Genomic DNA, 24,932 nt, shown 5'->3' with positions numbered 1-24,932 from the left:
CCCACCTCATACCATTTGGACCTGGGCCTGAAGCCACAACAGTGTTCAGACATAGTTCCTGCAGAGGAACAGTCAGTATAGGTCATTACAGCGTTTTCAGAGAATTACCCACATGATCAATTTTCTCACAGTAAATAGTCCCTTGATACTATGGGCTTCGCAGAGTTCAGAAAGTCAGGTGTAAGTATAAATCTTTGCATTATCTCAGCTTACTTTTATGCTCTGTTTAAATAATATTTTTTTCTCAGTATATTGCTCTTTAAAATTCCTATGGCAACAGCATAGCAGGATATGTTAAATAAAAGTAATTTAGGCATTTAAGGCAGGTGATTATGTTCCTTAGAAAAAGAAACACATAAATTGATGATTAGCTCTTGAAACATCAGGTGAGACTAACAAAGATGATAAGGTGCGATTCTGTTTCCACTGGTGGATTTGAACATGTAAGCATCATCTTTCTTTGTTATATATCCATGGATTTGATTTTTAATTATTTAGCTTGGAGATAATAAATGATGGTATGGTATTTATAGAAAATTGCATATTCCCAAGTTCTGCACTGTGAAATCCATATCTGAACTGGTTTGCAGTGAGCATCAGAATACTAATGATTTATTATATACAGGAATATTAATTAAATGTCAAGTGATCATGAATAAATAAGAACTCAACGTAGCATTTGTTTTAAAATAAAAAAATGTGTAATTAGATATTTATTTCTTAAACCCATGAGAATTACTGTAGACAATAAAGAGGGCATGAAGACTTGGACCCTCTATAGATATCAGTTGTTATGTTCAGGGTATATTTCAGACATTCACCCTCTGCTTCCCCTCTCCAAGGAGAGCCTCCCCTGGTCAATTCTTTCCATTGATTTTGAGTCTGCCTGCTCAGAAACTGAAAATGTTGATGCTGGTGGGGAAAATACAAGAGCAGCAATCGATTGCAAATACATTTTATGACACTGTTTCCATATTTTAAAGGTGAAAATTTATTAATGGCAGCAGATTTCTGATTTTCCCTTTTATACATATCAATCAAACCGATAGTGATTTGCAAGCTCCTGGACATTTTCATTTTCTCTGAAGCGCAAGCCCTTTTTTTTTTTTTTTTTTTTTTCTCTCCCCACAGACAGTGAAATCATTCCTCCCGACTGCCTGCGGCCCCGCTCCTTCACCGCCATCCGCCGGCCCTCGCTGCGGCGGGAGACAGAGGACACGCGCCTCTCGGTCAGCCTGTGCGACCTCAACCTGCAGGAGGAGACCTTCCACGTGACAGCCACCATGTGCCCCATCCCGCAGAACTCCCTCAACTCCCAGCACTCTCACCTCCTTCCCTCCCAGCTGGAGAGTGACCTCCGCTTCCACCACCTCCGGGGACCCCACGTCAAAATCCTTGATGACCAAACCGTGGCCCGCCTGGAGCACACCCGGGAGGAGAGGACTTTGGTTTTCACCAGCAGACCCCTTCGGATCAACGAAACCATTTTTGTCAAAATCAACAAGTCCAACACCGTGCGCACAGGGACGCTGTCCTATGGGGTGACGTCCTGTGACCCCAGCACCTTGCGCCCCAGCGACCTCCCCTATAACCCTGAGTCCTTGGTTGACCGAAAGGAGTTCTGGGCCATCTGCCGAGTCGTGGTGCCCCTCCAGAGCGGAGACATCCTGGGATTTATGGTGAATTCGGATGGTGAGCTGCACTTGAATCACAATGGTGCTGGCACTGGCATGCAGGTCTGCGTGGACTGTTCCCAGCCCCTCTGGATGTTCTTCGTTTTACACGGCGCAGTCATACAAATTCGACTGTTGGGTATGTTGGACCCCCTTTTTCCAAATCTCATGCACAAAAAAGCAAGGGAGGGATACATTACAGGGGAAGGGTGGAGGGAATGAATGGTTTCCTCTCTGGTCTAGGATCAGGTGCAAATTTTGGTTTTATAAAAGGAAAAAACCCAAACCAACAAAGGCACATGTGTATCACATGGATATGAGTTACAAGACTTACCTCTTTGTGCTTCTCTAGCATCCTTCACCTGACGGTTTCAAAGCTCTTTTTAGATAATGAATTAAGCCTCAGAGACCTCCATTAACATACAGATGAGTCACTGCTGACATAGGAGAAGCAAAGAAGGGAGAGGAGAGCTGCTTTGGGCTGAGGTAATGTAGGGCATAGCCAGCAGGAAAAATGAGATCTGATGCCCTTTTCTGTGTGTTAGCTATCTGGCATGACCGATTCCCAAAAAGAGAGGTCCCCTTGCTTTCCCAAGTCTTCTTGTACATGAGAGGCAGGCTAACAAGCAGAGAGGAAGCCCTGTGCCTCATGATTCTGGCGGTGCACAGAGTGTGGCACTGACGAGCTCAACAGGTGAGGGGTTTCCTTGTCCACGAGCCCTATTTAAGGCAGTGTAGCTCATACAAGTTGTTTGACCTCTGAGGACCTGGCCTGTTTCTCTTGATATATTTGCTCTGTTTTTAAGCTCTGTTAACTGAAGTACTTCATTTAAATGTTGAAAATCATGTTTTGAATGTGTGGAGGGAAAAGCCTTGAAATAGCATTTGTTCAGGATCAAATTTACTTTTGTGTGTGTGTGTGTGTGTGCGCGCGTGCATGTTGGATACAAGTGTAGGATGTGTTTGGCCATAAATTTGGACCATATTGTGGTTCTGCTGGTGTCAGTGTCAGAAAGTAAATGATGGATTCTGAGAACATGATGTAATTCCTGGTACTCCTCTAACTGAAGATGATTTTAAAATGCTCCTTTCTTGTTTATACTGTTATATTCCTTTTTGCTTCAAATCCTTATTATTAAAATGCCCCTCTTACCCAACAGGAAAAAAAAACCAAACCCAAAATCCAACCAACACCTCCTTTTTTAGCATTTATAGACAGTCTTTGAAGGTAAATTGTGGTGAACTCACACATCTGTCTGCAGGGTCCAGTTCACCTTAATCACTTTATGAAGTGCCTTATATGATTTGCTTAATGTTGACCATAGGCCTATTCTGTGAGTGTTTTGTGGCTGTTAAAGGCTCACAGATGACAAATGTAATACTGCAATTTATTTCCAGGGGTGCAGGACTCAATCCCTGATAATTCAGCCTGATTACATTTGTTGTGCATACTGTACATTATCTGTGGCTAGCTCTGCTCTCCACCAACATGTGATTGTGATAATGGTAGGTGAAGTCAAACAGATCCCAGTAAAGTAGGAGATTAAATGCTCCTGTATACATTAGAAGGAAAACATCCTCAGGTCACTGAGCTGCTGGTAAAACTAAGTCATCAACCAGTGCTTCCTTTCATATGAGATCACTAATTCTGGCAGTTTTGCACAGAGCAAATAGCCTGCTTGCAATGGGTCCTGAAACAGGGCAGTGAGGATGTGTCTCACCAAAGGGACAGAATCATGTCCTCATACAGAATTCAACAGAGCATGGACATGAACACCTCCTGTGTCCTGGGCAGACCTCCTGCTGCACATACCTTGTGTATGTCCTGCCTACCTGCTCACAACTTCAGCCCAAACCAGTACACTCCTAGTGCATGTTTTAGATAAATCTGCATCTGGAGCCATGAAATGAAATCTACTGAGTTGGAAAACTCCTCACTACCTGTATTTGTGACCACATAACAGACTTTTCTGGCCTTGGTCACTGGAAGAGAAGTTGAAAATGAGCTATTTTTCTTAACAGAGATCTAAGTGAAAAGAACCAGTCTTGCTGACCTTGCCTCTCTCAAGGGCCCTGCTGAGTGTACAGCTTTATCCACATTGGTTTGGGCAGCAAGCTGCTATCTCCCAGTTAAAAGCTGTGAAATTGGAGCTTGCCTATAATCTTTAACAGGTATTAAAATACAAATAGAGCTTTTCTGACCTATGTTTCCAGCATAACAATGCTGGGAGCAGTACAGTCCCCACACTAGTACTGTGTAACTGTCCAGAGAAAAGCACTGAGGCTGCCCCAACACTACACATCTCTGCAACTGCAGTTATTATATGGATCAGCAATATCCCAACAGAAGGCAAAGAAAATAATGAACTACCATCTCTAGATTTTGCCATGTTATTAGGGAGGTGATGTGCACTGTTGGGACTGCAGTGAAACAGATTATGGTGCTTGTCATGATATCTGTCATCATAATATTAGAAAATGTAAGAAAAATATAAAGTGTTCATCTTTCTAATGACAAGCTCTATCTTCAGAATGCAAACAAGAGTAATTTTGTGTGATCTGTCTTTTGTAGTTTGAGGAGAAGACATGTTTATAGTCATCTTTTTATAGTTTTAATAGAAAAAGTGAAGTTCTATATCCTTGAAAGAAATGAGGCATAAATACTGCAAGAGGCATAATTGTATCAAACCTATCTTAAATAGCAGATGTCATTCTATTTCTGGGGGCACGCCATTATTAGATTAATCAAAGCAATGTTATGCAGTGTTAAGGGAACATCAGCATGACAGCCGAATATAAAATGAAATTAAAGTTGCTAGTTTTGCTGCTTATTCTGCTTTTCTGTTTCATTTGGAGGATTGAGAAGATGCAGAGCAGCAATGCCATTCTTGCACCTAGCGAAGATGATTTTTTGATTCAGAGAACAAGATGGCTCAGGGTATTGATCACTGGCTACTACATTTCACACCTTGAGATCAATTATTTGGTCCTGACCCAGAGCAGGACCAAGCTCAGGTCTCTCATTGCTTGTGGCTTTGCCATAGAAGCTGACATTTGCTGACTGAAGTTACTCCACAGTGCTGGGGTTACATCATTTATTTACGAATCTAGATATCAGGGGAGACCATCTCTACCCAGGCTGATGTTCTTACGGAGCACTATGAGAGGAGGGCAGTATGGGGTTGGTTTGACAGTAAAGAATTCCTACTTCTGTTTCTATTTTATCAAGCTGGTATCATATACTGGCAATATATTTGCTGCAGGAGAAATGAAAAAGCAGAAAATAAAGACAAGGCTGGAAACACTATTTTTCTTTATGTCACCCCAGCAAGGGGAAAATAAATTAAAGCTAAGCACCACTATAGCGTGGTGAGAGGCCACAGTCATCTGTAGTGGGAGGTAGAAGGATGTAAATTTGTTTTAAAGAGAGGTTAAAATGCAACTTGACCAACGTGGAGGGAAGATAAATTGAAGAGGACGGTACTTTAATGTAGCAGATAATAGCATAAAAATATCAAGCTGCTGGAAAATTAAGGGGCACAAATTTAAATTATACATAAGTGAGGGTAATTAGCTACAGGAACCAGCTATTGAGGAAGGCAGTAGATCTTTTTGTCAGGATTGGAAGCCCTTCTAACTATTTTATATGTAAAGTGCTGGTCTTAATTCAGAAATTCTGTGGGTTATGCACATAAAGACAACCAAACTGAAACCCAGATGATTAGGCATGTAGAAATGAAACAGTCTTTGCATATCCTTTAGGAATTCCATTAGTTCAGGCTTGGTTTTTTTTTTTTTTTTTTCAGGCATCATTCCTGTATAGTCGACAAAACCAACCTATTAAATTTGATTTACTGCTTTCAGCTCTTGCTGGTAAGCATTTCAGCTCACACACAGTTTTATCGACAGCTCTGTAAGGTTGAAATGAGCCAGCCTGGATACATTGGTCTGGTTTTGGTCTGGTTTTGGTGGTGTAATTCATTTATGAAGTTAAATTGATTGACCCCATAAGGTTTTAAAATGTATGACTCATGTCTGGAGGAGCTATCACAGCAATAAGTTTATATATTTAGTATTTGGGTATCCAAACGGTTGGGGAGATTCTTTCATTTTCTTTTGTCTCAGAGTGAATCACCAGCATTTAAAACATCTTCCTTCATCTCCTTTTTTTTCTTTTTTTTTTGGTGTGGTTTCCCTTGTGAATTTCATCCTTTCCAGTAATACTGAAGTTTTCTTTTGAGCGATGAAATAACATGTTCCATCAACAGTCATACTAATGAAGCTGAGTTCCTAACTTATCTGTGTCTCTTCTATCCATGCACGTCAATAACTCCAGCACCACCAGAACAGCTGCGCAATATTGCAGCTCTCTGGATGGCTCCTAATGCTAGCCAAGACCCAGCATTAGGCCTGAAAAAACAATCCCAGAGCCAGCAGTGTGGATGAGTTGGTATTTACATCCATGTTGGATAAATGCAGAGTGAGTGGGTTAAGCTCTCCTGCCTCCTTTACTGTGGGCATATGAGTTGGGACTCCTACCTACCTGTCCATTGCAAAATATTTAGAAAACAATTGTGGCTGAGATTTCCATTCTCCCAGATTTTCTTGAAATTTGCTAATGGGCTCAAAATTGAGATGAGGGCGGGGAAAGAAGAAGAAAGGGCTGACCGGGGACTTGAAGACAGAGCAATTTCAAATCCTTGGTTTCTTGGGATTTCTGACAACAGCAGTCAGCAGAGGAACAAATTGGGAGTTGGTTCAACGGAGTACTGTGGGACAAAAGGTGCTGGCAAAGGGCTAAGTCAACAGTGAAATTTGATCTGAAGTGTCCTCAGTGCCAGTGGGTAGAGGCAAACTGCAGTCAGTCTCATTGTAGGCAGACTTACACAAAACTGTGCCCATTAGGACTCTTAATGGTCACCAAGCTCAGCAGCTCTGGTGGTGCTGTCCATGTTGCAATAGAGCCCTTATCCTGAGGAATCAACTGGAAAGAGTTGCAGTTTCATGGCTGAACAGAGTAGTGTCCTGCTTAGGTGACACAGAACAATCATTTACCAGGAGAAATTAATTTGCCTTCTTCTGGGCCATTCAACATATTGCCCTGTTTGGTTTTCTTTGACTTTAGCTCCATCCTAGGTGAGTCACCTGCTCTCCACAGACCACGAGTGATTCACATGCCATATCTGAGTCTTGAAGACCACCCTCTCCTTTCTAACCAGGATAAATCTTCAGCATCCCAGGATCCCTCACTTGTCTTGCTGATACAGTTCCTGCAACTACTGTCTCCTGATTATCTCCAAGGGAGACTTTATCCTCTTTTCTCTGGTCTCTGCTGCAGCACTTCTCTGTCCTGATCATCCTAAGAATCCGTAGGGCTTTCTGAGAGCTGATCCCATCTTACCCCCTCCCTTCCCAGACTTTTGTCCACTCTTATGAAAACAATTTTCTTAGCCTGTGGTTGCTTTTTGACTATCCCAGGACTCCAGCATTCCATGGCAGAGTATCTGTCCCTTCCCAAAATCCTCTCCAGAGTTTTATTGTCTATGTTTTTTTTTTTTAGTTATTTTGGAAACATTTCCCACTTGTATGGAGAATGGCCTCATTAAGCTGATTGGGATCTAACAGGCATATGTTGTGTGGTAATTAACTGCCTGCAGTCCCTGTGCATTGCAGGGTATGTGGTATTTTATGGTATTATAGATTAGAGGGGAAAGAAAAGAGTTAATATTCAGTGCCTCTTGGAATAAAATCCACTTATATTAATTGATGCCTCTTCATAAACCCTCCTGTAATGCATGGTTTTATCTTTCATTGCAAATGAAGTACATGCTACTGATATTAAGTTGCAAGAGCTGCAGGAGAGCGTTACAGTGTCCATAACTTCTGTGCTTGATTCTAGCACTGGGGTCTCTATTCATGTCCTTTTTTCTGTTCATTGTTTTAAAGGAGAATTAGCACAAAGAGAAGCTGTTTTGTTAGAGAGGACAAGTTGCTTTATAACTTGTGCCTTGAAAAACTGCACAGTCACGGAGTGTTGGATGCAGTCAAATTCTTGTCCCTTGTGGTCAGTGTCAGCAGTGTCAGAGTTAATACCTGCTCATGTCACCTTTGTACCATCCCACTAAAGATCTTTAACCCACACTTGCCACGGGAAAGTCAGTGAGCATTAGCCTGTGTACTGAGGTATCAGCCAGCATCTGATTAAACGCTGGGTAAAGCAAGTGGACCTCCTCTGGCGACAGCCACAAGGCTTGCAAATGTCTCGTCCTCTGCACGCTCTCCTCCACATGAGTGGAAATGATTATCATCACTAGAATAATAAACTACCCCTGGCTGCAGTGAGATGTTCATAGTAAGTGATGTATAGGTCTTCCTTATCTCATAACGCCTTTGCCTGCCTACAGTGACTATACAGGATATGGGATCATATACCAGCCTCTTTGAATTGCAGCTTGTCTGTCAGGGCAGATGAAATCTGCCTATTCTTTGAACTAATGCTGGCATGAGTTAGTTATTCTGGCTACTGTGAGAGTGACATAGCAGACTAAACTCTTTCTTTTCCTTCTTTGTCAGGTATGTTTTTGTCCAGCAGTGTCCTATAGAAATTCAGAGCAGTGCTGGCCAAGAAAAGTGAAAGTATTTGTTTCCTTTATGCATCTACCACCCTATTTATGCATGTCCCTCCTGGAGAAGCACAGATCTTGGAGGTGTTGGGTTAGGCAGTGATTTTTCTTTTGTTCACAGAACTACTTTTGCTGTGGTCTCCCAAATACTCTGAGGCAAGTGGCCTTTTTGAGATGGATCTGGAAAAGGTGCTATTTATGAACAGAAACATTTCTGGTCAGGGTAATTAATACATGTGATCTTTTAGAGGGCTTTTTGTTTAGTTTTTCTTAAACAAGATGAAAGCTCCAACTCTCATTTTTCTTGTGGTTTAGCTACTAAATCTAGGCTTCTTTTTTTACTTCTTGAACTAAGCATCTGTCTGGGCACTGTGTTGGTCTAGTATTTCTCAAGTTGAGAGATGGAGCCCCATTAGAGGCTCTTTCACTTCAGTTCATCTAGATGTTCACTGCATGCTCTCCATGCCCTCTGGATTTTGCAGGATGAAGTGCTGAGCAACCATTGAACTTTACCTGTCAGGTCAGGAAAGATCCCCTGTAAGTTTGCTGTGTGCTCTTTGTTTTCAGACAGCACATTGGGCTTGGGCTGTGAGAGTTGCTGAATCAAAAACTTCTGTGGTGTCTGGAGCTTTCATGTTCCTCCTGCTTAGCTGGAGTGTGCATATGACTGCAGGAGGTTAATGAATGTGCTGGTGCCCTGCTGTCCTTCTGGACACAGCAGACAGCAGTGCTCCCGTGAAGCCATAAAGTACACTTCTGATCCATATGAAAGTCTGAACTGTTGTTCTCCATGTGGTTTGGATCTAACCCTTACTTCCCTGAACAGTGGTTGTCTGACACCCATCTGCAAACACAGGCCTTATGGTTTTGCATGCAAAATCTCCCAGGCTGCTTTTTGACCTATTTCTGGACATTTCTGTAGCATAATGCAAAATCCCTTATGTTTTCGTGGGCTTGTAAAGAACAAAATGTAATATTGTTCTATTCAGAACAGTTTTTAAATCCTTCAGGAAATACTTGAATGCAAAAAAACCCCATGGATCATCAACTGATGTCGGTCACCTGAAAGGCAGAGATGAGCTGCAGCACAGAGGCTGGGCTCTGAGAGCATGGTTGGCCAAAAAACATTGAGCCCAAGGGGAAGGAAGCTCTGGTTTCTGGTCAATGCAGTATTGTTCCCATCACCGTGGGAACATAACAAGTGGCTGTGTACATACATGTATTTTATACCATTCAGAAGTGATGGATATGCTTACATCCTTCCCTGAACATTACTGTTGATCTTTAACTACCATGTGCTCAGGCAGCAATAGGTGCTTTGTTCCTTTGTTTTAGCTTGATAGATTCAAAAGTCCCTGTTGAGCAAGACTTGAGTGGCCCTGGGGGACAGAATAGCTCTCCTGCAGCCTTGACTGGAGGCAAGAAAATGTGCAGAAATATATATGACTGCACTTTGGAGCAGAGAGCATGCTGTGAGGAGCGCTGTCATTTTAGCATTGAGACTATCTTGCTGAAACTGTGTTTTGTATTTACAGCTCTCTCTCTCTACCTCTGGTGGAACATTTGCATTAGTGAAAACCAGTCACTGAAATAAAACATGGAAGGATTTAGCTCTTGCAAAGCTTGTCTTGATAAGATCCACCTTTTAGTGGATGTGCCACTGATGGAATACCAGGGTTTTTAGTATCAGTGTCAGGGGAGAGGTATTAGTCTGACATCTGCCTGGGGAACATCCAAAGACAGAAACTTTGTCTTTCTGGGCAAAGACAGAGGATAGAGCCCAGGAGATCTCAGTGCAATGTATCTTGCCACTAGACTGCAAAGTCAAGAGAATACACATTTAGTGTACTATTTCCAGGTTCCCCATTGCATCTTCAATATGGGCTTTTACTCTTGTGGTATGTGAAAGAGCTGTGTAATTCCATCAGTCTGTATTCTCTAATAGTTAAAAGTATATCTCTACGTTTTTCTGAAATGGGTGGATGAATACGGGAAAGAATAAAATGGGAAAGTTCTACACAAACTACACCTGTGAGCAGGAAAAAAAAAAAAAATATATGGAAGATTTTTCAGTAAAAAAATAGCAAGGACCGAAACTGAGGTCCCAGTCCTACTAGTCTTGCACATAGTTATTTATCAAGGGTGTCTGCATACTAGTGGTCACTATAAAGCCAAAGTTCTGTAGTAGATTAGATTATGCAAAGATATGACTCTTACAGGGTTAAATTGCTCTGGTATCCAGTCTCAGTAATATTACAGCCCACTCACACATCAGGAGTTCAAGTGTTGAGGGACAGACCTCCTCAAGCAGATGTTCACATGAGCTCAGTACCCACAACTGTGCCAGATTTTTGAAAGAACCTTGATCCTATTTAGATAACAAAATCAAAGGCCCTGATACATTGAGAGTGTTAAATGTGAGAATGGCTATTGATCAGTTTTTGAGATAGGGAAATTATTTAAGCTGACAGGCTTAAAAATCTGGCTCCTAACAAAGGGAAATCAAGTTGAGAGTTTTGAAAGGCATCTAAATGACTATGACTGTCAGGTGCCTAGTGCTCACTGGACTAAAATGTACGGGAAGTGCACAGCTCTCTTGAGCACCCTTGAATATGCCAGTTTAAGGCTGCAGCCAGATTTCAGCGGCTGTTTTCCACTGTGCCACTGTGTGCTAGAAGCTCTGGGACCTGCGGATGGATGGAACAAAACTGAAAATCTGTGATTACTATTGGTAGGTACCTGATCTCTATTAGCTGTTCTATTTATGCAGCAAATCTGTTATAAAAAGAGAAGGGGCTGTCAATGTGCTCCACATGATACTCAGCAAGTCAGTATGTTGCATAAGACTTTTCCTTAGAAACTATGGCAGGAGGCTTCCATATTTTGTCTTTTAGGTTATTTTTAGTTAAGATGCTGGCATAGTCCTTAAGATGGGTATCGGTAAGGAAAGCTTATTGAAAAGTTGAAGATGATCGCACTATGCGAACTGTGAGTTGGACAGTAGTGGTCATTTACTGACAGCATCCTGTAAGCCAGGAAGAACAAAGTTTAAGTTGGATGGGTTCAAAGGAGAAAAAAAAAAAAATCATAGTTCTGGAATGCAGACTGAGTGGTTATGCATTATTTTTATATTCATAGAATTATAGAATCATAGAATGGTTTCGGTTGGAAGGCACCTTAAAGATCATCTAGTTCCAACCCCCCTGATATGGGCAGGGACACCTTCCTCTAGACCAGGTTGTTCAAAGTCCCATCCAACCTGGACTTGGACACTTCCAGGGAGGGGGAAGCCACAACCTCTCTGGGCAACCTGTGCCAGTGTCTCACCACCCTCATAGTGAAGAATTTCTTCATTATATCTAACGTAAATCTACTCTTTTTCAGTCTAAAACTGTTACCCCTTGTCCTATCACTACACTCCCTGATAAACGGTCCCTTCCCATCTTTCCTGTAGCCCCCCTTTAAGTACTGGAAGGCCGCTATAAGGTCTCCCTGAAGCCTTCTCTACTCTAGGCTGAACAATCCCAACTCTCTCAGCCTGTCCTCATAGGGATGGTGCTCCAGTCCCCTGATCATCTTTATGGTCCTCCTCTGTACCTGCTCGAGCAGGTCTATGTCCATTTGGTGTTGGGGGCCCCAGAACTGGACACAGTACTCCAGGTGGGGTCTCATGAGAGCAGAGTAGAGGGGGAGAATCATCTCTCTTGACCTTCTGGCCGCACTTCTCTTGATGCAGCCCAGGATATGGTTGGCTTTCTGGGCTGTGAATGCGCACTGCTGGCTCATAGTCAGTTTTCCATCCACTCATACCCTCAAGTCCTTCTCTGCAGGGCTGCTCTCAATCCATTCATTGCCCAGCCTATATCTGTGCTTGGGATTGCCTTGACCCATGAGCAGTACCTTACACTTGGCCTTGCTGAACTTCATGAGGTTTGCACAGGCCCACCTCTCAAGCCTGTCAAGGTCCCTCTGGGTGACATCCCTTCCCTCCAGTGTGTTGACCGCACCACACAGCTCGGTGTCATCAGCAAACTTGCTGCGGGTGCACTCAATCTCTCTGTCCGTGTCACCAACAAAGATGTTAAAGAGTGCTAGTCCCAGTACCAACCCCTGAGGAACACCACTCGTTACTGGTCTCCACTTGGACATCGAGCCATTGATCACAAATCTTTGAGTGCAACCATCCAGACAATTCCTTACCCATTGAGTGGTCCATCCATCAAATCCACATCTCTCCCTTTTAGATACAAGGGTGTTGTGTGGGACAGTGTCAAATGCTTTGCACAAGCCCAGGCAGTTGATGTCAGTTGCTCTTCCCTCATCCAACAACGTTGTAACCCCATCGTAGAAGGCCACGAAATTTGTCAGGCACAATTTTCCCTTAGTGAAGCCGTGTTGGCTTCACCAATCACCTCCTTATTTGCCATGTGCCCTGGCATATTTGCCGGGAGGATCTGCTCCATGATCTTGCTGAGCACAGAGGTGAGATTGACTGGCCTGTAGTTCCCCAAGTCTTCCTTTTCCCCTTTTTTAGAAATGGGGGTTGTTTCCCCCTTTCCAGTCAGTAAGAACTTTACCAGACTGCCATGAATTCTCAAATATGAATAGTGGCTTAGCCACTTCATCCACCAGTTCCCTCTGGACCCACAGATGCATCTCATCAGGGCTCATAGACTTGTGCACCTTTAGGTTCCTGAGATGGTCTCGAATCTGATCTTCCTACAGTGGGCAGCTCTTCATTCTCCCAGTTCCTGCCTTTGCCTTCTGCAACTTGTGCAGTGTGGCTGGAGCACTTGCCAGTGAAGACTGAGGTAAAAAAGTCATTGAGTACCTCAGCCTTCTCCATAGCCCAGGTCTCCTGTTTCCTTCCAAAGAGGGCCCTCATTTTCCCTAGTCTTCCTTTTATCACTGACATACCTATAGAAGCTCTTCTTGTTGCCCTTGACATCCCTGGACAGATTTAATTCTATCAGAGCTTTGCCCTTCCTAAACTGATCCCTGGCTATTCAGACAGTTTCTCTGTATTCTTCCCGGGCTATCCGTCCTTGCTTCCACCCCGTGTAGACTTCCATTTTGTGTTTGAGTTTGTCCAGGTGCTCCTTGTTCATCCATGCAGCCTCCTGGCATTCTTACCTGTCTTCCTCTTGGTTGGGATATATCACTGTGAATTTGGAGGAGGTGATCCTTGAATATTAACCAGCTTTCTTGGACCCCTCTTCCCTCCAGGGCTTTATCCCATGGTACTCCACCAAGCATATCCCTAAAGAGGCAGCATTATGCTCTCCTGAAGTCCAGGGCAGCAAGCTTGCTGTGCGCCCTCCTTGCTGCCCTAAGGATCTTGAACTTCACTATTTCTTGGTCACTGTAGCAAGGCTATCCTTTAGCTTCATATTCCCCCCAGTCCCTCCTTATTGGTGAGAACAAGGTCCAGCATAGCACCTTTCCTCCTTGGCCACTCTGTCACTTGGAGAATTATCTTCAACACATTCCAGGAACCTCCTAGATCGCTTATGACCTGCTGTGTGCTGTGTTGTCCCTCCAACAGATATCGGGGTGGTTGAAGTCCCCCATGAGGACAAAGACTTGTGAACATGAGGCTGCTCCTATTTGTCTGTAGAGGGCCTCATCTGCTCGGTCTTCCTGGTTGGGTGGCCTCTAGCAGACCTCCACTATAATGTTACCTGTCCCTGCCCTCCCTTTAATCCTGACCCATAAGGTCTCAGTTGGCTCCTCATCCATCCCCATAATGCTTGAGAAATAATCATTAAGAGCCTAGACAGGTAATGCAAATAGCAGAAGGTGAGTGAAACAACTGAGATGGTGTTTGGCATTGCCAGAAAACATTCTGGGGGAAGTCATGATATTCATTCCTGTTTGCAGCCAGCAAACACTGGTTATTGCTCATTTGTTTCTTTTCTGCCTTGAAAGTAAAGCTTCTAAACTATGCAATACTGCATTTCCATTTCAAAGCAGCAGACATTTCCAGCCTGTGGAGCCTGGTTTCTGGAAGCACAGTTCCAGTGCTCTGACAGGAACATTGTGCTTGCAGGCCTTTTGGGTTAAGATTGGAAAAAGTGCAATGGGACTATATTATGTTGAATTTCATTATGAGGAGGAAAGGGACAAGAGAGGATGCAGAGGTTTAGTAAAATGGGTTGAGTCTTGCTTTTTTCTCCTTATGAACATGAACACTCCTCACACTGGGACAGTATGAGGAATGCCCTGGTCAAATCCCAAGAAATTACTGGGCACCTTTTGCTGGGTGATGGATGTTTTTCATAATCTCATGGCGTTCAGCCTGTTGTCATTATTTGAGTCCCAGGAATGGCCCTGCCCCTCTATCACCACTCTCAGAAATAGATACCAGATTAAGAAATGCATTATGAACACCTTAAACTGGCAGTTTCACAAGTTTTAGTGATCTAAAGTCAACAGTAATAAGGAAGTAACATGGTCTTTGACATTACTCTGCTTTTCTCTCCATCTCAGCTGTAGTTTGAATCTGGGAGTATTAATACAGGGTTTGCTAGCAATGGGTTGGGGATATCTGCAGAACAGATTCATGGCAGCTAGTACCTGATCTAGGCCACAGAGATGCCCTGGGGATTTAATTACATCATAGCAAATGCTCCTAAGCATATTCAGAAGGAAAATGCAGACGGCACATTGCTCTTCCCACCTGTTTTTGTTGTTGTGGTTGTTTTCTGACTCTCTCTCTGGGGCCTATGCAGTAATAAGCAGGTCAACATAATCACTTTGTAATGAGAAAGAAATGTAGAAATAATATTTTTATATATTAATTAAGGGGGAGAGTTAATTGAAAATTTTCTGTATTTTTAGGGAGTATTGACTTTCTATTTGGCCTTTTTACCGACATAAATCCTTCAGTGGTACAGCTCTCCCCAGGCAGCTGCCATTGAGAATGATGCTTAAAAGTTGGGACAGCCTCAGGAGATATCCCCTGAGAGTGGATTGCAATGTTCTGGGAAACCACCCTGTTCACCACAATAGACACAGAAAGACAAAAGCATCTCTGATGGCCACAGCTGCTGTATTTTGGTCACAGTTAGGATGTTCTATAAAAGGCCAATTATGTATACAGATAACTACTCTCATAAAAATCATAAATCCTGGATGGGATCCCAAGAGTCTACCTACTTCACCTTCCTGATAAAGTGATAAAGAGCACTAATGATGGAGATGCCATAGTCTCTCTAGGAAGTCTGATTGCTTTACAGTGCTTCACTGTCTACATAATGTCTAACCTGAATACCTTAGAAGTCTGAAGCCATGATTTCTTGTCTTATCCAGAACTTTCATGAAGAGCAAATTGTTTTTTCTCTCCTTTTAGCAGCCTGTGAAAAATGTTGCTATCTAAATATCATAGAATCATACAATATTTTAGGTCAGAATGGACCCCTGGGAATTGTCTAATCCAACCTCCGGCTCAAAGCAGGGCTAACTTCCAAGTTAGCACAAGACCATGTCCAATCAAGTTTTGGGTATTTCCAGGGACAGAGATACCACAGTGCCTCCAGGCTCCTGCTCTGGTCCTTAACCAGCCTCATATGACCCTGGATTGGCACAACCTTTTAATAACAGGATGGCATTGTTGATTTACGATCATCTGGTGACCTCCAGCAATCTGCAGGCCTTTTTCTGTAGGACAGCTGTATTTCTAATTGAATGGACTAATTCCCCATCCTGTATTTGGGTAGCTGATTATCTCTGCTTAAGTGCTGCATTTTGCATTTGATCATATTGAATACCATCCCATTTATTTCTGATCCTATTTCCAGTTTGGAAACATCATTTTGAATTGCAAACTTTTAGCATACTAGCACTCTTTGCTGGAATTATGTTGTCTGTACATTCTGTGGTAATGCTCTTTTCTGCTGAAAATATAATACTCTCTTTCCCTTTGCGTGTGGTCATACAGATTCATTCATTTGCACCTCTCAGAATAATGACAGAAGTGCAAAGGAAGAGTCAATCTGCAAGGGATTTTGCTAATAATTGGACTGCAAAGATAAAACAGCAAATGGAATTGATTCAAAATCCATTTAAAGGTGATTCCAGTGTGTTCAGCATGTTTGAGATCAAGCTTGAGACAGGTTTGCAGCAGAGGAAATTTATCTGGGGACTTTAGAGAGAGGAAGAATGTTTAAATTGATTTATTTAGAATTTTATTATTTTTTTTTAAATCATGGTTTGAAAGCTAGCTCTTGGTGGGAGCTCTGTGCACACAATGAGCGTGTTTGGCCTTGAGCACATGTATATGGTTTTAGTTAAGCCAAGCTGGCCACACTCATTCCACCCTGCACATGATCTCATTCCATGCTCCTTGTCATGGTATCTGCACACCATCCAGCAATATATTAACAGCGTGAGTAACGTGTCTTATGTTGATTATTCTGTCACCAAGGGAGAAGTGTGTCTTGTCTGGTAGGGAACTCAGATTGTTTTAAACAAAGCTCTATACTTATGCTGGAGAAAAGTCAAGAGCTGCGCCTTGTGTTAGGAGAAAGAATTGGGAAGGTGTATGCTGGCCCTTGGATAAGGCCATTTTTTGAGTCAGACCAGCTACAACCAGAGAAGATTGCGGTTCCTGCACTGACAAGCTCTCCTTGCACTGTGGAAAGGCCATTTGCACTGCTGCCAGCATGCTTCATCAGTTCATACTCTGTGACACTTGGGGCACCTCCAAATTCTCCTATTAGTCTAGGAAGAAAAATGCTCCTAATAGTCTTTATTTTACATTTAATGAAATGGCCAGGTTGGTGTTAGAAATGCAATGTGCTGTGTGTCAGCCGAATGGAAGAAATGTCTCCAGGCTGCAGGGAGGAGAGCGAAGGCATGGAAAACTTGTTCAGCTGCTCAGTGTTCATATTTGTTCTGTGTGCAGTGAACAAGCTGAAATCTGTGCCCCTGCTGGGCCTGTTTACAGTGTGCGTTACCCACAGGGCAAGTTTTCTGCTACAGTCATCTGTCAGATTGGAGGGGAAGGGCCATTGCTAGTGGCTGTCATTAGAAGCTGCATCATTTTCTTTGCGTATTTACTGAGCTAAACTCCAGCCTCAGCCCCCATCTGTGTGATAAAGGAGGTGCCTCTCTACAGCATCTCAAGTGTGAGAGCCCCAAAGCCCTTTATAGAGGCTAATTCAACTTCAGACTGTGCCTGGCAGCAAAGCGCTCCTCATTTGAAAAGGCGTAAAGCTGGGTGACTGAAAGCTGAAGCTATTTGCCTCTTTTCCCATATGCAGTCCTCAGAACAGATTTTTGACCCAAACATGCCTTCCCTCCCCCCATCCCTGTCCTACACTTAAATTTCTCAGTCTTGTTCTGCTAAAAAGGGCAGGAGAATCTGGCATTGGCTGATGCTGTGCTTTTGCTTTTTTTTTTTGCACAATCCACAGTGGGCACTTGGAGTACCAGCTTCCCAGGTTGGGTCCTCCTTGGCTCAGTAGCTTCCCTGCAAATAGGAACTGAAGGATCTTTCTGGTGCATGGGGTTTTCCTGGCCTCCTACTGCTGCTTTTTCTCTGGAGAGTAGCCTCCGACTCATCAAGGACACTGGAGATCCAAACCCTCTGTGTCTCTCAGCTCCTTATATGGTAACATGAAGAAGTCTTGGCATTTTAGTTCTGATTTGGAGTTACCCTGGTTGTCTTCTCAGCTGGGGAACCAGAAGCTTTAAAACCATAGGCAAACTAGTTCTTACCACCCAGAAACTATACCTTGGTTCATGCATGTGTATGCTGCTGTCTCACCACTGTCTTACTGAAGACAGGGCTACATCATAACAATGAAATTCCCCTAGAAAACCTCTGCAGCAACTAGAGTTTTAAGCATTCCCATTTTTTTTCCCTTCTGGAAGGGGGTTCAAGCTACTTGTAACAGCAGAAGAAAGAGGTTGAGACAGAGGCAGGTCAGAGCTTACTCTTCTGGCAGCACATGAACACAGAGGAGGTGGTGGGCAATGAGGGCAGGAGGTAATGGAGCTGGAGACACCTAGAAGGCACTTGAAGGGGTTCTTCACTCTTGAGCTATCACTTCCAGACATGCAGGGAGTGGAGAAAATGTTCCTGAACAGGGGGAGATATGTCCTTGTTCATCTCGGAGCATTTTAGTGTCTTATCCCCACCTCTGACAGAAGCCACCCTACAAAAGAGGCAGAGCAGTGAGCAAAGTTTTTCTGATTGCCAAACCCTCATATTTGTCTCTGGGAAGTCCTTGAGTGACTTTGCATGAATTTGTTGGAGCCTGGAATGATGCAGTTTTGCACTGGATTTGTGAAGAGTGCTCTGACAAGGTGACACGTTCTTGTGCTGGAGTCCAGCCCACCCTACTGCAGGCTGTGTCCTTTACTGGCTACAAGCCCATTGCTGGATCTAGTGCTGAGGGTGCGTATGAGCATGAAACCATAAGGAAAGTAACTGCACTTAATGACTAGAGACACATTTAAGGACAGAAACAGAGGGTTTTGATGGATAAAGGAGCTCCAGAAAATTTCAGGGGCTGTGGGAGCTCAATGTTTCTTCAGGGTCAGCTGCTATCATTTAAAAATGCATATGAGGTTTTTTGTTCCTTTCTCTCTTCCACTAGGTTTCATGCTGATGAGACACAAATCCTGACAAGCACTGAGAGCTGCACCCCCTGCTACCTATCCCCAGTGCCTCCTCAGCACCAGTTTAAGTAACTGCAGGTCTTTTTTCTCATGGTGCAGGTTCCACCATATTAGCCGAGCGGCTGGGACTGTCCACACCAAGCTCACCCACATCAACACCCAATTCCCCCACCGTCCTCTGCAGTGGCGTCTCTGACCCCATATTGTCTACATGTGGCTCTGGCCCCCTCTGCAGCTCTATCAGTGGTAAGTGTGGTGGGTTCCCCCACTGTCTTTCCCTTGATTCCCCCTGCCCGCTCCTGCACTGCCGCCTTTCACAGTCTCACACTTGTCTCCCAGAAGGACTCTAAAACCACAATGATCAACAGAATCTCCTGTCAGCTCCCTTGGGGAGAAAGGGAGAGCCTCTGCAAAGGCTATTTTCAGTCTGTTTTATGTGGAAGCTGCTTAGATGCCTAGACAGCAATATTTCTCCAGCCCTTTTCATGATGAAAGGTCCCAAGGGAAGCATCAGAGTTTCTGTTATGCACATGGCCCTCTGACACACAGCTCCTTCTGGAGAGCTGTGTGGCAGTGACATGTTGCATGCTAGTTTAGACTGAAGCTACGGGTATGCCTACAACCCCCCTTTCCCTCTCCACACACCTTCAGTACCCTCATCAGAAAAAGGCAGCATTGATATTTCTAGTATGCCAGTGAATTCCAGTAAGCTTTAGATAAATGTACATGCAGTAGAAAATTATAGGCTGTTCTGCAGCATTTTAAAAACTCCAGGCACCTGCATGATCCCAAGATATTAATGGTGGGATATGTAACTTGCCAAATTCTTGTAACTGTTGTCCAAACCAAGAGTGTTTTTCGCTGAAGGCACCTACCAGTCTCAAGTCTAATACCTGGTGACAGCAAACATTCAGATTTTTAATGGGTTTTGGGGGGAAAAAAGTAGAAATTTTCTCATTATCTTATTACCTTATCTGGCTTCATTGATGAGACCTCATTATGGGTGTTCCACAAGCATAATTACTGCAGCTTCTCATAGCTCTCAAAGTAATGACACACTGTGAGCTAGATGCTGTCCATGCAGGTACCATGCCACCCCTGTCCTAAAGTACTTGTAGCCAGGCAGTGGTCCCACATCCCTGGATTTGCCCTAGAGATGAAGCACTGCTTGTCTTGGGTGGTGCTGCCACCATGTGCCACCCGGCTTCTCCCTTTTTAAAGCAGATGGCTTGATCCATCCCTCCTGATTTTTTCTCTTTTGTTAATATTTAGACAGTGGTTTGAAAACGTGAAATTGCTCTTTGTCCCTGCTATGTGGGAACAGCTGTCTCTTGGTTTGCTCTACGTAGGCAGCAGATCCCAGCAGATGCTGCCTTTCTGCTACCTCGAGCCTTGGCATGTGAACCAGGACTTGGCGAGTGGGACAGTAGGTCACAAGAAGGACCCCTGATCCTGGAGCATCCATTTCTGCTAGGGCATGGTTCCTCCCTCTGTAGCTAGCTTCAGGGCAGAAATTACCCTGGGATGTCAGGAAGCCTTTTAAGCAGCATGAGTGACCCTGTTCTTTGTGTTTCAGGCACAGCTCCCAACTCTCCAATCAGTTTGCCTGAGTCACCCATCTCCCCGTCCGTCTCAGGGCCCTGGGGAGATGAATGCACCATCTGCTACGAGAATATGGTAGACACAGTCATTTACTCCTGCGGACACATGTGTCTCTGCTATTCGTGTGGGCTGAAGCTCAAGAAGATGGCCAATGCTTGCTGCCCCATTTGCAGACGGGCCATCAAAGATATCATCAAAACATACCGCAGCACTTAGAGCAGCAGCAGATGCTGTGGTGGGGACTGGGCAAGTGGGGAGGAAGCTGTGAAACAACACAGGTCTTGGTCTCTATTAATCATCCAGGAGAGTCAAAAACCATCACCCACCACCACCCTGATCCCCTCTTCTATGGACAACAGATGAGATGAGCTTAGATGCTGCTCTTCTACCCGCCAAGCAAGCCCTGGGGCTGAACTCCAGTGTGTCAGGGAAGTTGTGATGGACTAATCTCCCTTGTGGATTTTAAACTTTATCTCAAACAAACCCAGCTGGTGCAATCATTCCTTTTCTACACCATGCATAGGGGAGGAGAGTCTCCAATGTTTTGCAGGGACAGCAAGCAGTAAAAGGTTCAGTGCTACACATCTCCTTTCGGAGACACCCCACATGCAGAGGACAGCTTAGCAGAAGAGGAGAAACAAGCAACATGTTTCCATGCACAGTCAGCCTACTGTAGGAAGCCCTCTAGAAAGGACAGAGTGAGGCAAGCTTTGACCCAGTGAGGGAGGTGCAGTGAGTGCGTTCAAAGTGGGAAGGCTGGGGCCAGTGCAGAAAACGACCCAGGATTTGTGAAGCAAAACCCACCCCATGTCTGCAGGCAGAAGAGCAGCCCCATGATAGCCCCTTGAGGGCTGTCCCCTGCTCCTCCCTCGCGGTTCCCTGGCAGAGGCATTCATGGCGGATTTGGCAGCCAAACACTGGCACTGGCCCTGCTCCCTCCCAGCGGTGTTCAGCCATCTCCTGTTGCCATCTCACTGCATGATGAGCAGTGCTCAACCCCCACCACCACTGATTTGCGTGTGGTCTCCATGCAGCACGGAGGATTCAGCAGCATCGCTGCCCCCAGGGGCCTGCAGGAGAGGGTGATGTGTCTCCCTCACCTTTCCTCCTCCTACCATCCAGACAGCACTTGTGAGGGAGAAAATAAAATAAATAATAAAAATAATAAAAAGAAATTAAAACCCCAACCCCACTGGGGAAGAATGTATAAACCCACATGTCTGCAGGTTTCATTTACTGGTAACTTTATCACTGTGCTTTGAGACAAAACCAGCCAGGTGGTACTCAGCCCTTCACAGCCAGTCCAACAGCGGGACATGGCTGTCCGTAGTGTTAGGAAGAAAGGAAAGAAAAAAAAAAAACTAACATAGCTTCAGGGGTTTGGTTTGCTTTGGTTTATTTCTATAAATCCCCTTCCCTCCTGCCCCAGTTGGGAACCCTGCTGTTCCTGTGGCGGGTGCCTGCAATGGCAGCCCCACGGTTGCCCTGCCAGCTGCTGCTCTGCCATGGCTGCTGGCCTAGCCCATTGCTGCTGGCCCTTGGGCCTGGGCAGGGTGGCTCTGCAGCAGCAGGAGCTGCCTATCTCCCCCCCAGCCCCATCCTGCTGCCTTCCAGGGCCGCGCAGGAGGTAGAGATGGTGGCTGGGCGCTGAAGCGTGATCAGGGCAGGGGCGCAGAAGCAATGGTGTTCACCCCGCCATGTTGCCCACCAGCCCAGGTCGGGGAAGGCCGTGGTATTGCACGTCTCCTGCCAAGCCTTTTCCTGCACCCCAGCACATGGCTGCTGACAGGACAGGAGGGAACAGCGTGACATAGGGATAAAGGTATTTACTATACACAGTCACTCACTGCAGGGGGCATCATGCCCCGCCAGGCAACAGGTAGGGGAAGGAGCACTCACAGAAGCTGCTCCCAAGAGTGCCTGGAAAACATGTCCTCACCCTGTCTTCTTGAGGAAATGAAAAAAAGAAGCTGCTACTAGCTGGAGTGTACATTGTAGAGCCTTTCTCTAAAGGCACCACCATCACTGCAGCCTACCACGGGGGTCTGCAGCTACCCCTAGCCTGCCCCTGTGGGCAATACTAACTTGAACACCGATATTCTGGTTACAGGGATTTACATTATTTCTTTGCATACCTCTCATGTACACCCCTAACCCAACCCTGCCCTGCACCCCAGGCTGGCTGTTGAAAGCCCCAGAGTACGAAGGCTCCTGTTCCCAGACACCCTCACTGAGGGGTGGAAGGAGTCCAGGTTGACATAAGTCTGGGGAAAGTCACAGCAGCCATGCCAGGAGCACAGCTGGTCCACAGGCATGTATCCAGCCTCCAGCTTGCCCGAAGACAGAGCCATGACCAGTAGACAGGGGGAGCCTGTTTCAGTAGTTACACAAATTCCAGTGCAAAGATTTTGGAAAGGACCCAAGGGGTAGGAAGGTGTTGATGAAATAGTGGATATGCGGAAATGTGCAATAAGCAGCCTCCCGAGCCTTCACCACACCAGTGGAACCAGTTCCCCTCTGTGCAGGGTAAGCCAAGGGGTACATTTTATTTTTCAAGAAACGCCATCCATGGGTACCAGTGCAGTGGTGTGAAATCCCTCTTCACCTTTTGAATTCAGAGTGTTTTAATATATAACTGTGTTTTATTGTGGACCAAACTCTAGGAGTTAGCAGAAGCTGAAAGCTCCCCCAGCATCAGAGCTCAAAAATCGGGGTTAAGTCCTGCTCCCAGCATCAGCTGACCCCTGGTTGTGAGCAGGGAAGAGGAGAGCAAAGCTCTCTTCAGGGAGAAAAAAACCCAGCAAAAGCAGTAACAGTAACAACAATCCTAACCTTTTGTTTTGTTCGACTGGTGTAGGTTCCCACGTACCTCCGTGTTCTTGTGTCATTTGCATTTCATTGCTTTACTTTAAGATGTTTTGTGTTCTGTTTAAAGAAAAGAATAACTAATTGTGAAAAATTGGATAACTGTGATTGTGAATAAAGTTGATTTAGGTATCCTGCAACAGCATGGGTGACTGAGTATTTACCACTTCCACAAGCATGGCAAAACACGATGGGCAGTGCAGTGGCAAGAAGCTGAGGTAAGAGCAATGGTGGCATGAGAGCCTCTTCCTTAGGGGGAGCTGGGTGGACAGAGCTTAGGCTTTCCATTTGTACTTGAGGATGAGGGCGTGTTGAGATCTGGGTAATAAATAGGCCCCTGATGGACACCATACACGCATAAGGAATAAAGGAAGACACAAAAGTGAGAGCTAACCACATTCCTGCAAACTTGACCCCCACGGTCCCGAGCCTCTTCACACCCTCCCAAGAGAGAAGCCACAGCTTTGGCTTTGCCTTGTTTGCACAGTCTCTCCCAAATGCCTGGAACTGCAAAAAAAAAAAGCTCTCCAGTAAGCACAAGAAAGAGAAAGCATGCTGTAAGGAAACGCAGGACCCTGCTGCTCAGCCTGGTAGGGACCAGGTAGGGTGCCTGAAGATGAGGCAGAGCAGTAGCAAAATAGGCCACTGTCCCCACTCCAGCTCTGCAGTGATATAACAGTCTAACACCTGATGGGGGAATCCCAGCCCTGAACTGAGCAACGTGTTGAGAAGGCCCACTGACAAGCCCTTGTCTGGCCAAGGGAGATTTGGAGGCAATATGCAGATGCTTCCTCAGCATGTAACAAGGGACACAGGGACCCAAAGGGGATTTGGATTCTCCAGAGTGGTGCCAGTTCCCTCAAAATCCAATAGCTCCTCTGCTGCAGGGATCTGCTCAGGAGCACACCTACAACACCACTCCACGAGGTTTCATCCTCATCCTTTTGTTTAACTATTCAGCAGATGAGAGACGGGCTGGACCACTCCCTTGTCACAGGACATATTTGAGTTGACATCTTCTCCCTCAGTGTGGGTCCTCCATCTGCCAAGGGACAGGGACATCCCAGAAGAGGTGCCCTCGGCCTCTCCAGCTGAAGCTATTCCACACTTAACAGCTCCCCAGTGGCCTAAAACTTTCCAGGACAGGTAATGTGAAACCACTTCTACAACCCAGCTTTCTCCAACACCACCCTGGGGAGCTTTCAGCCGTCGGGATGAGGCAAGTCTGCACTCCAAGAGCTGCACCCAGCAGCCACGGTGCAGCACAGACTTTCCCCTGCGACAAGGCATCCCACCGCCGCAGCCCTCCCTCCCTCCCTCCCTCCCTCCCTCCCTCCCTCCCTCCCTCCCTCCCTCCCTCCCTCCCTCCCTCCCCCCCCCCCCCAGGCAGGGCCATCCCCAGGGTTTGCCCGGCGGGGGGCCAGCTGCGGCACAGCCCGCGGGGCCCGAGCCCACGGACCGCGCTGGGGGCGCGACGAGAAGTTTGAGGAAGGAGAGAGGGAGGATGCTCCGAAAACGGTCCAGGAGCGGCAGAGCTGGTCCA

At 45.3% G+C, this 24,932-nt stretch overlaps 1 protein-coding gene across 2 annotated transcripts in view; it reads left to right on the top strand.

Annotated features, from left to right (window-relative positions):
- The window catches only part of NEURL1 (neuralized E3 ubiquitin protein ligase 1), a 167,158-nt gene extending 143,629 nt beyond the window's left edge, over window positions 1-23,529 (top strand). For both annotated transcript variants that reach the window (XM_042791767.1, XM_032988726.2), the window contains exons 4-6: window positions 1,132-1,812; window positions 19,022-19,168; window positions 20,499-23,529. In XM_042791767.1, the coding sequence (XP_042647701.1) occupies window positions 1,132-1,812; window positions 19,022-19,168; window positions 20,499-20,740 (1,070 nt within the window). In that variant the 3' untranslated portion in view covers window positions 20,741-23,529. The remainder of the gene's footprint in view (window positions 1-1,131; window positions 1,813-19,021; window positions 19,169-20,498) is intronic.
- The last annotated feature ends 1,403 nt before the right edge of the window (window positions 23,530-24,932 follow it).

This window comes from Tyto alba, unplaced genomic scaffold (genome assembly GCF_018691265.1).
Source record: "Tyto alba isolate M040663 unplaced genomic scaffold, T.alba_DEE_v4.0 Super-Scaffold_1, whole genome shotgun sequence".
Classification (NCBI taxonomy): domain Eukaryota; kingdom Metazoa; phylum Chordata; class Aves; order Strigiformes; family Tytonidae; genus Tyto; species Tyto alba.
Note: the sequence above shows the minus strand (reverse complement) of the source record. Positions and strands in the feature narration are given on the sequence as shown.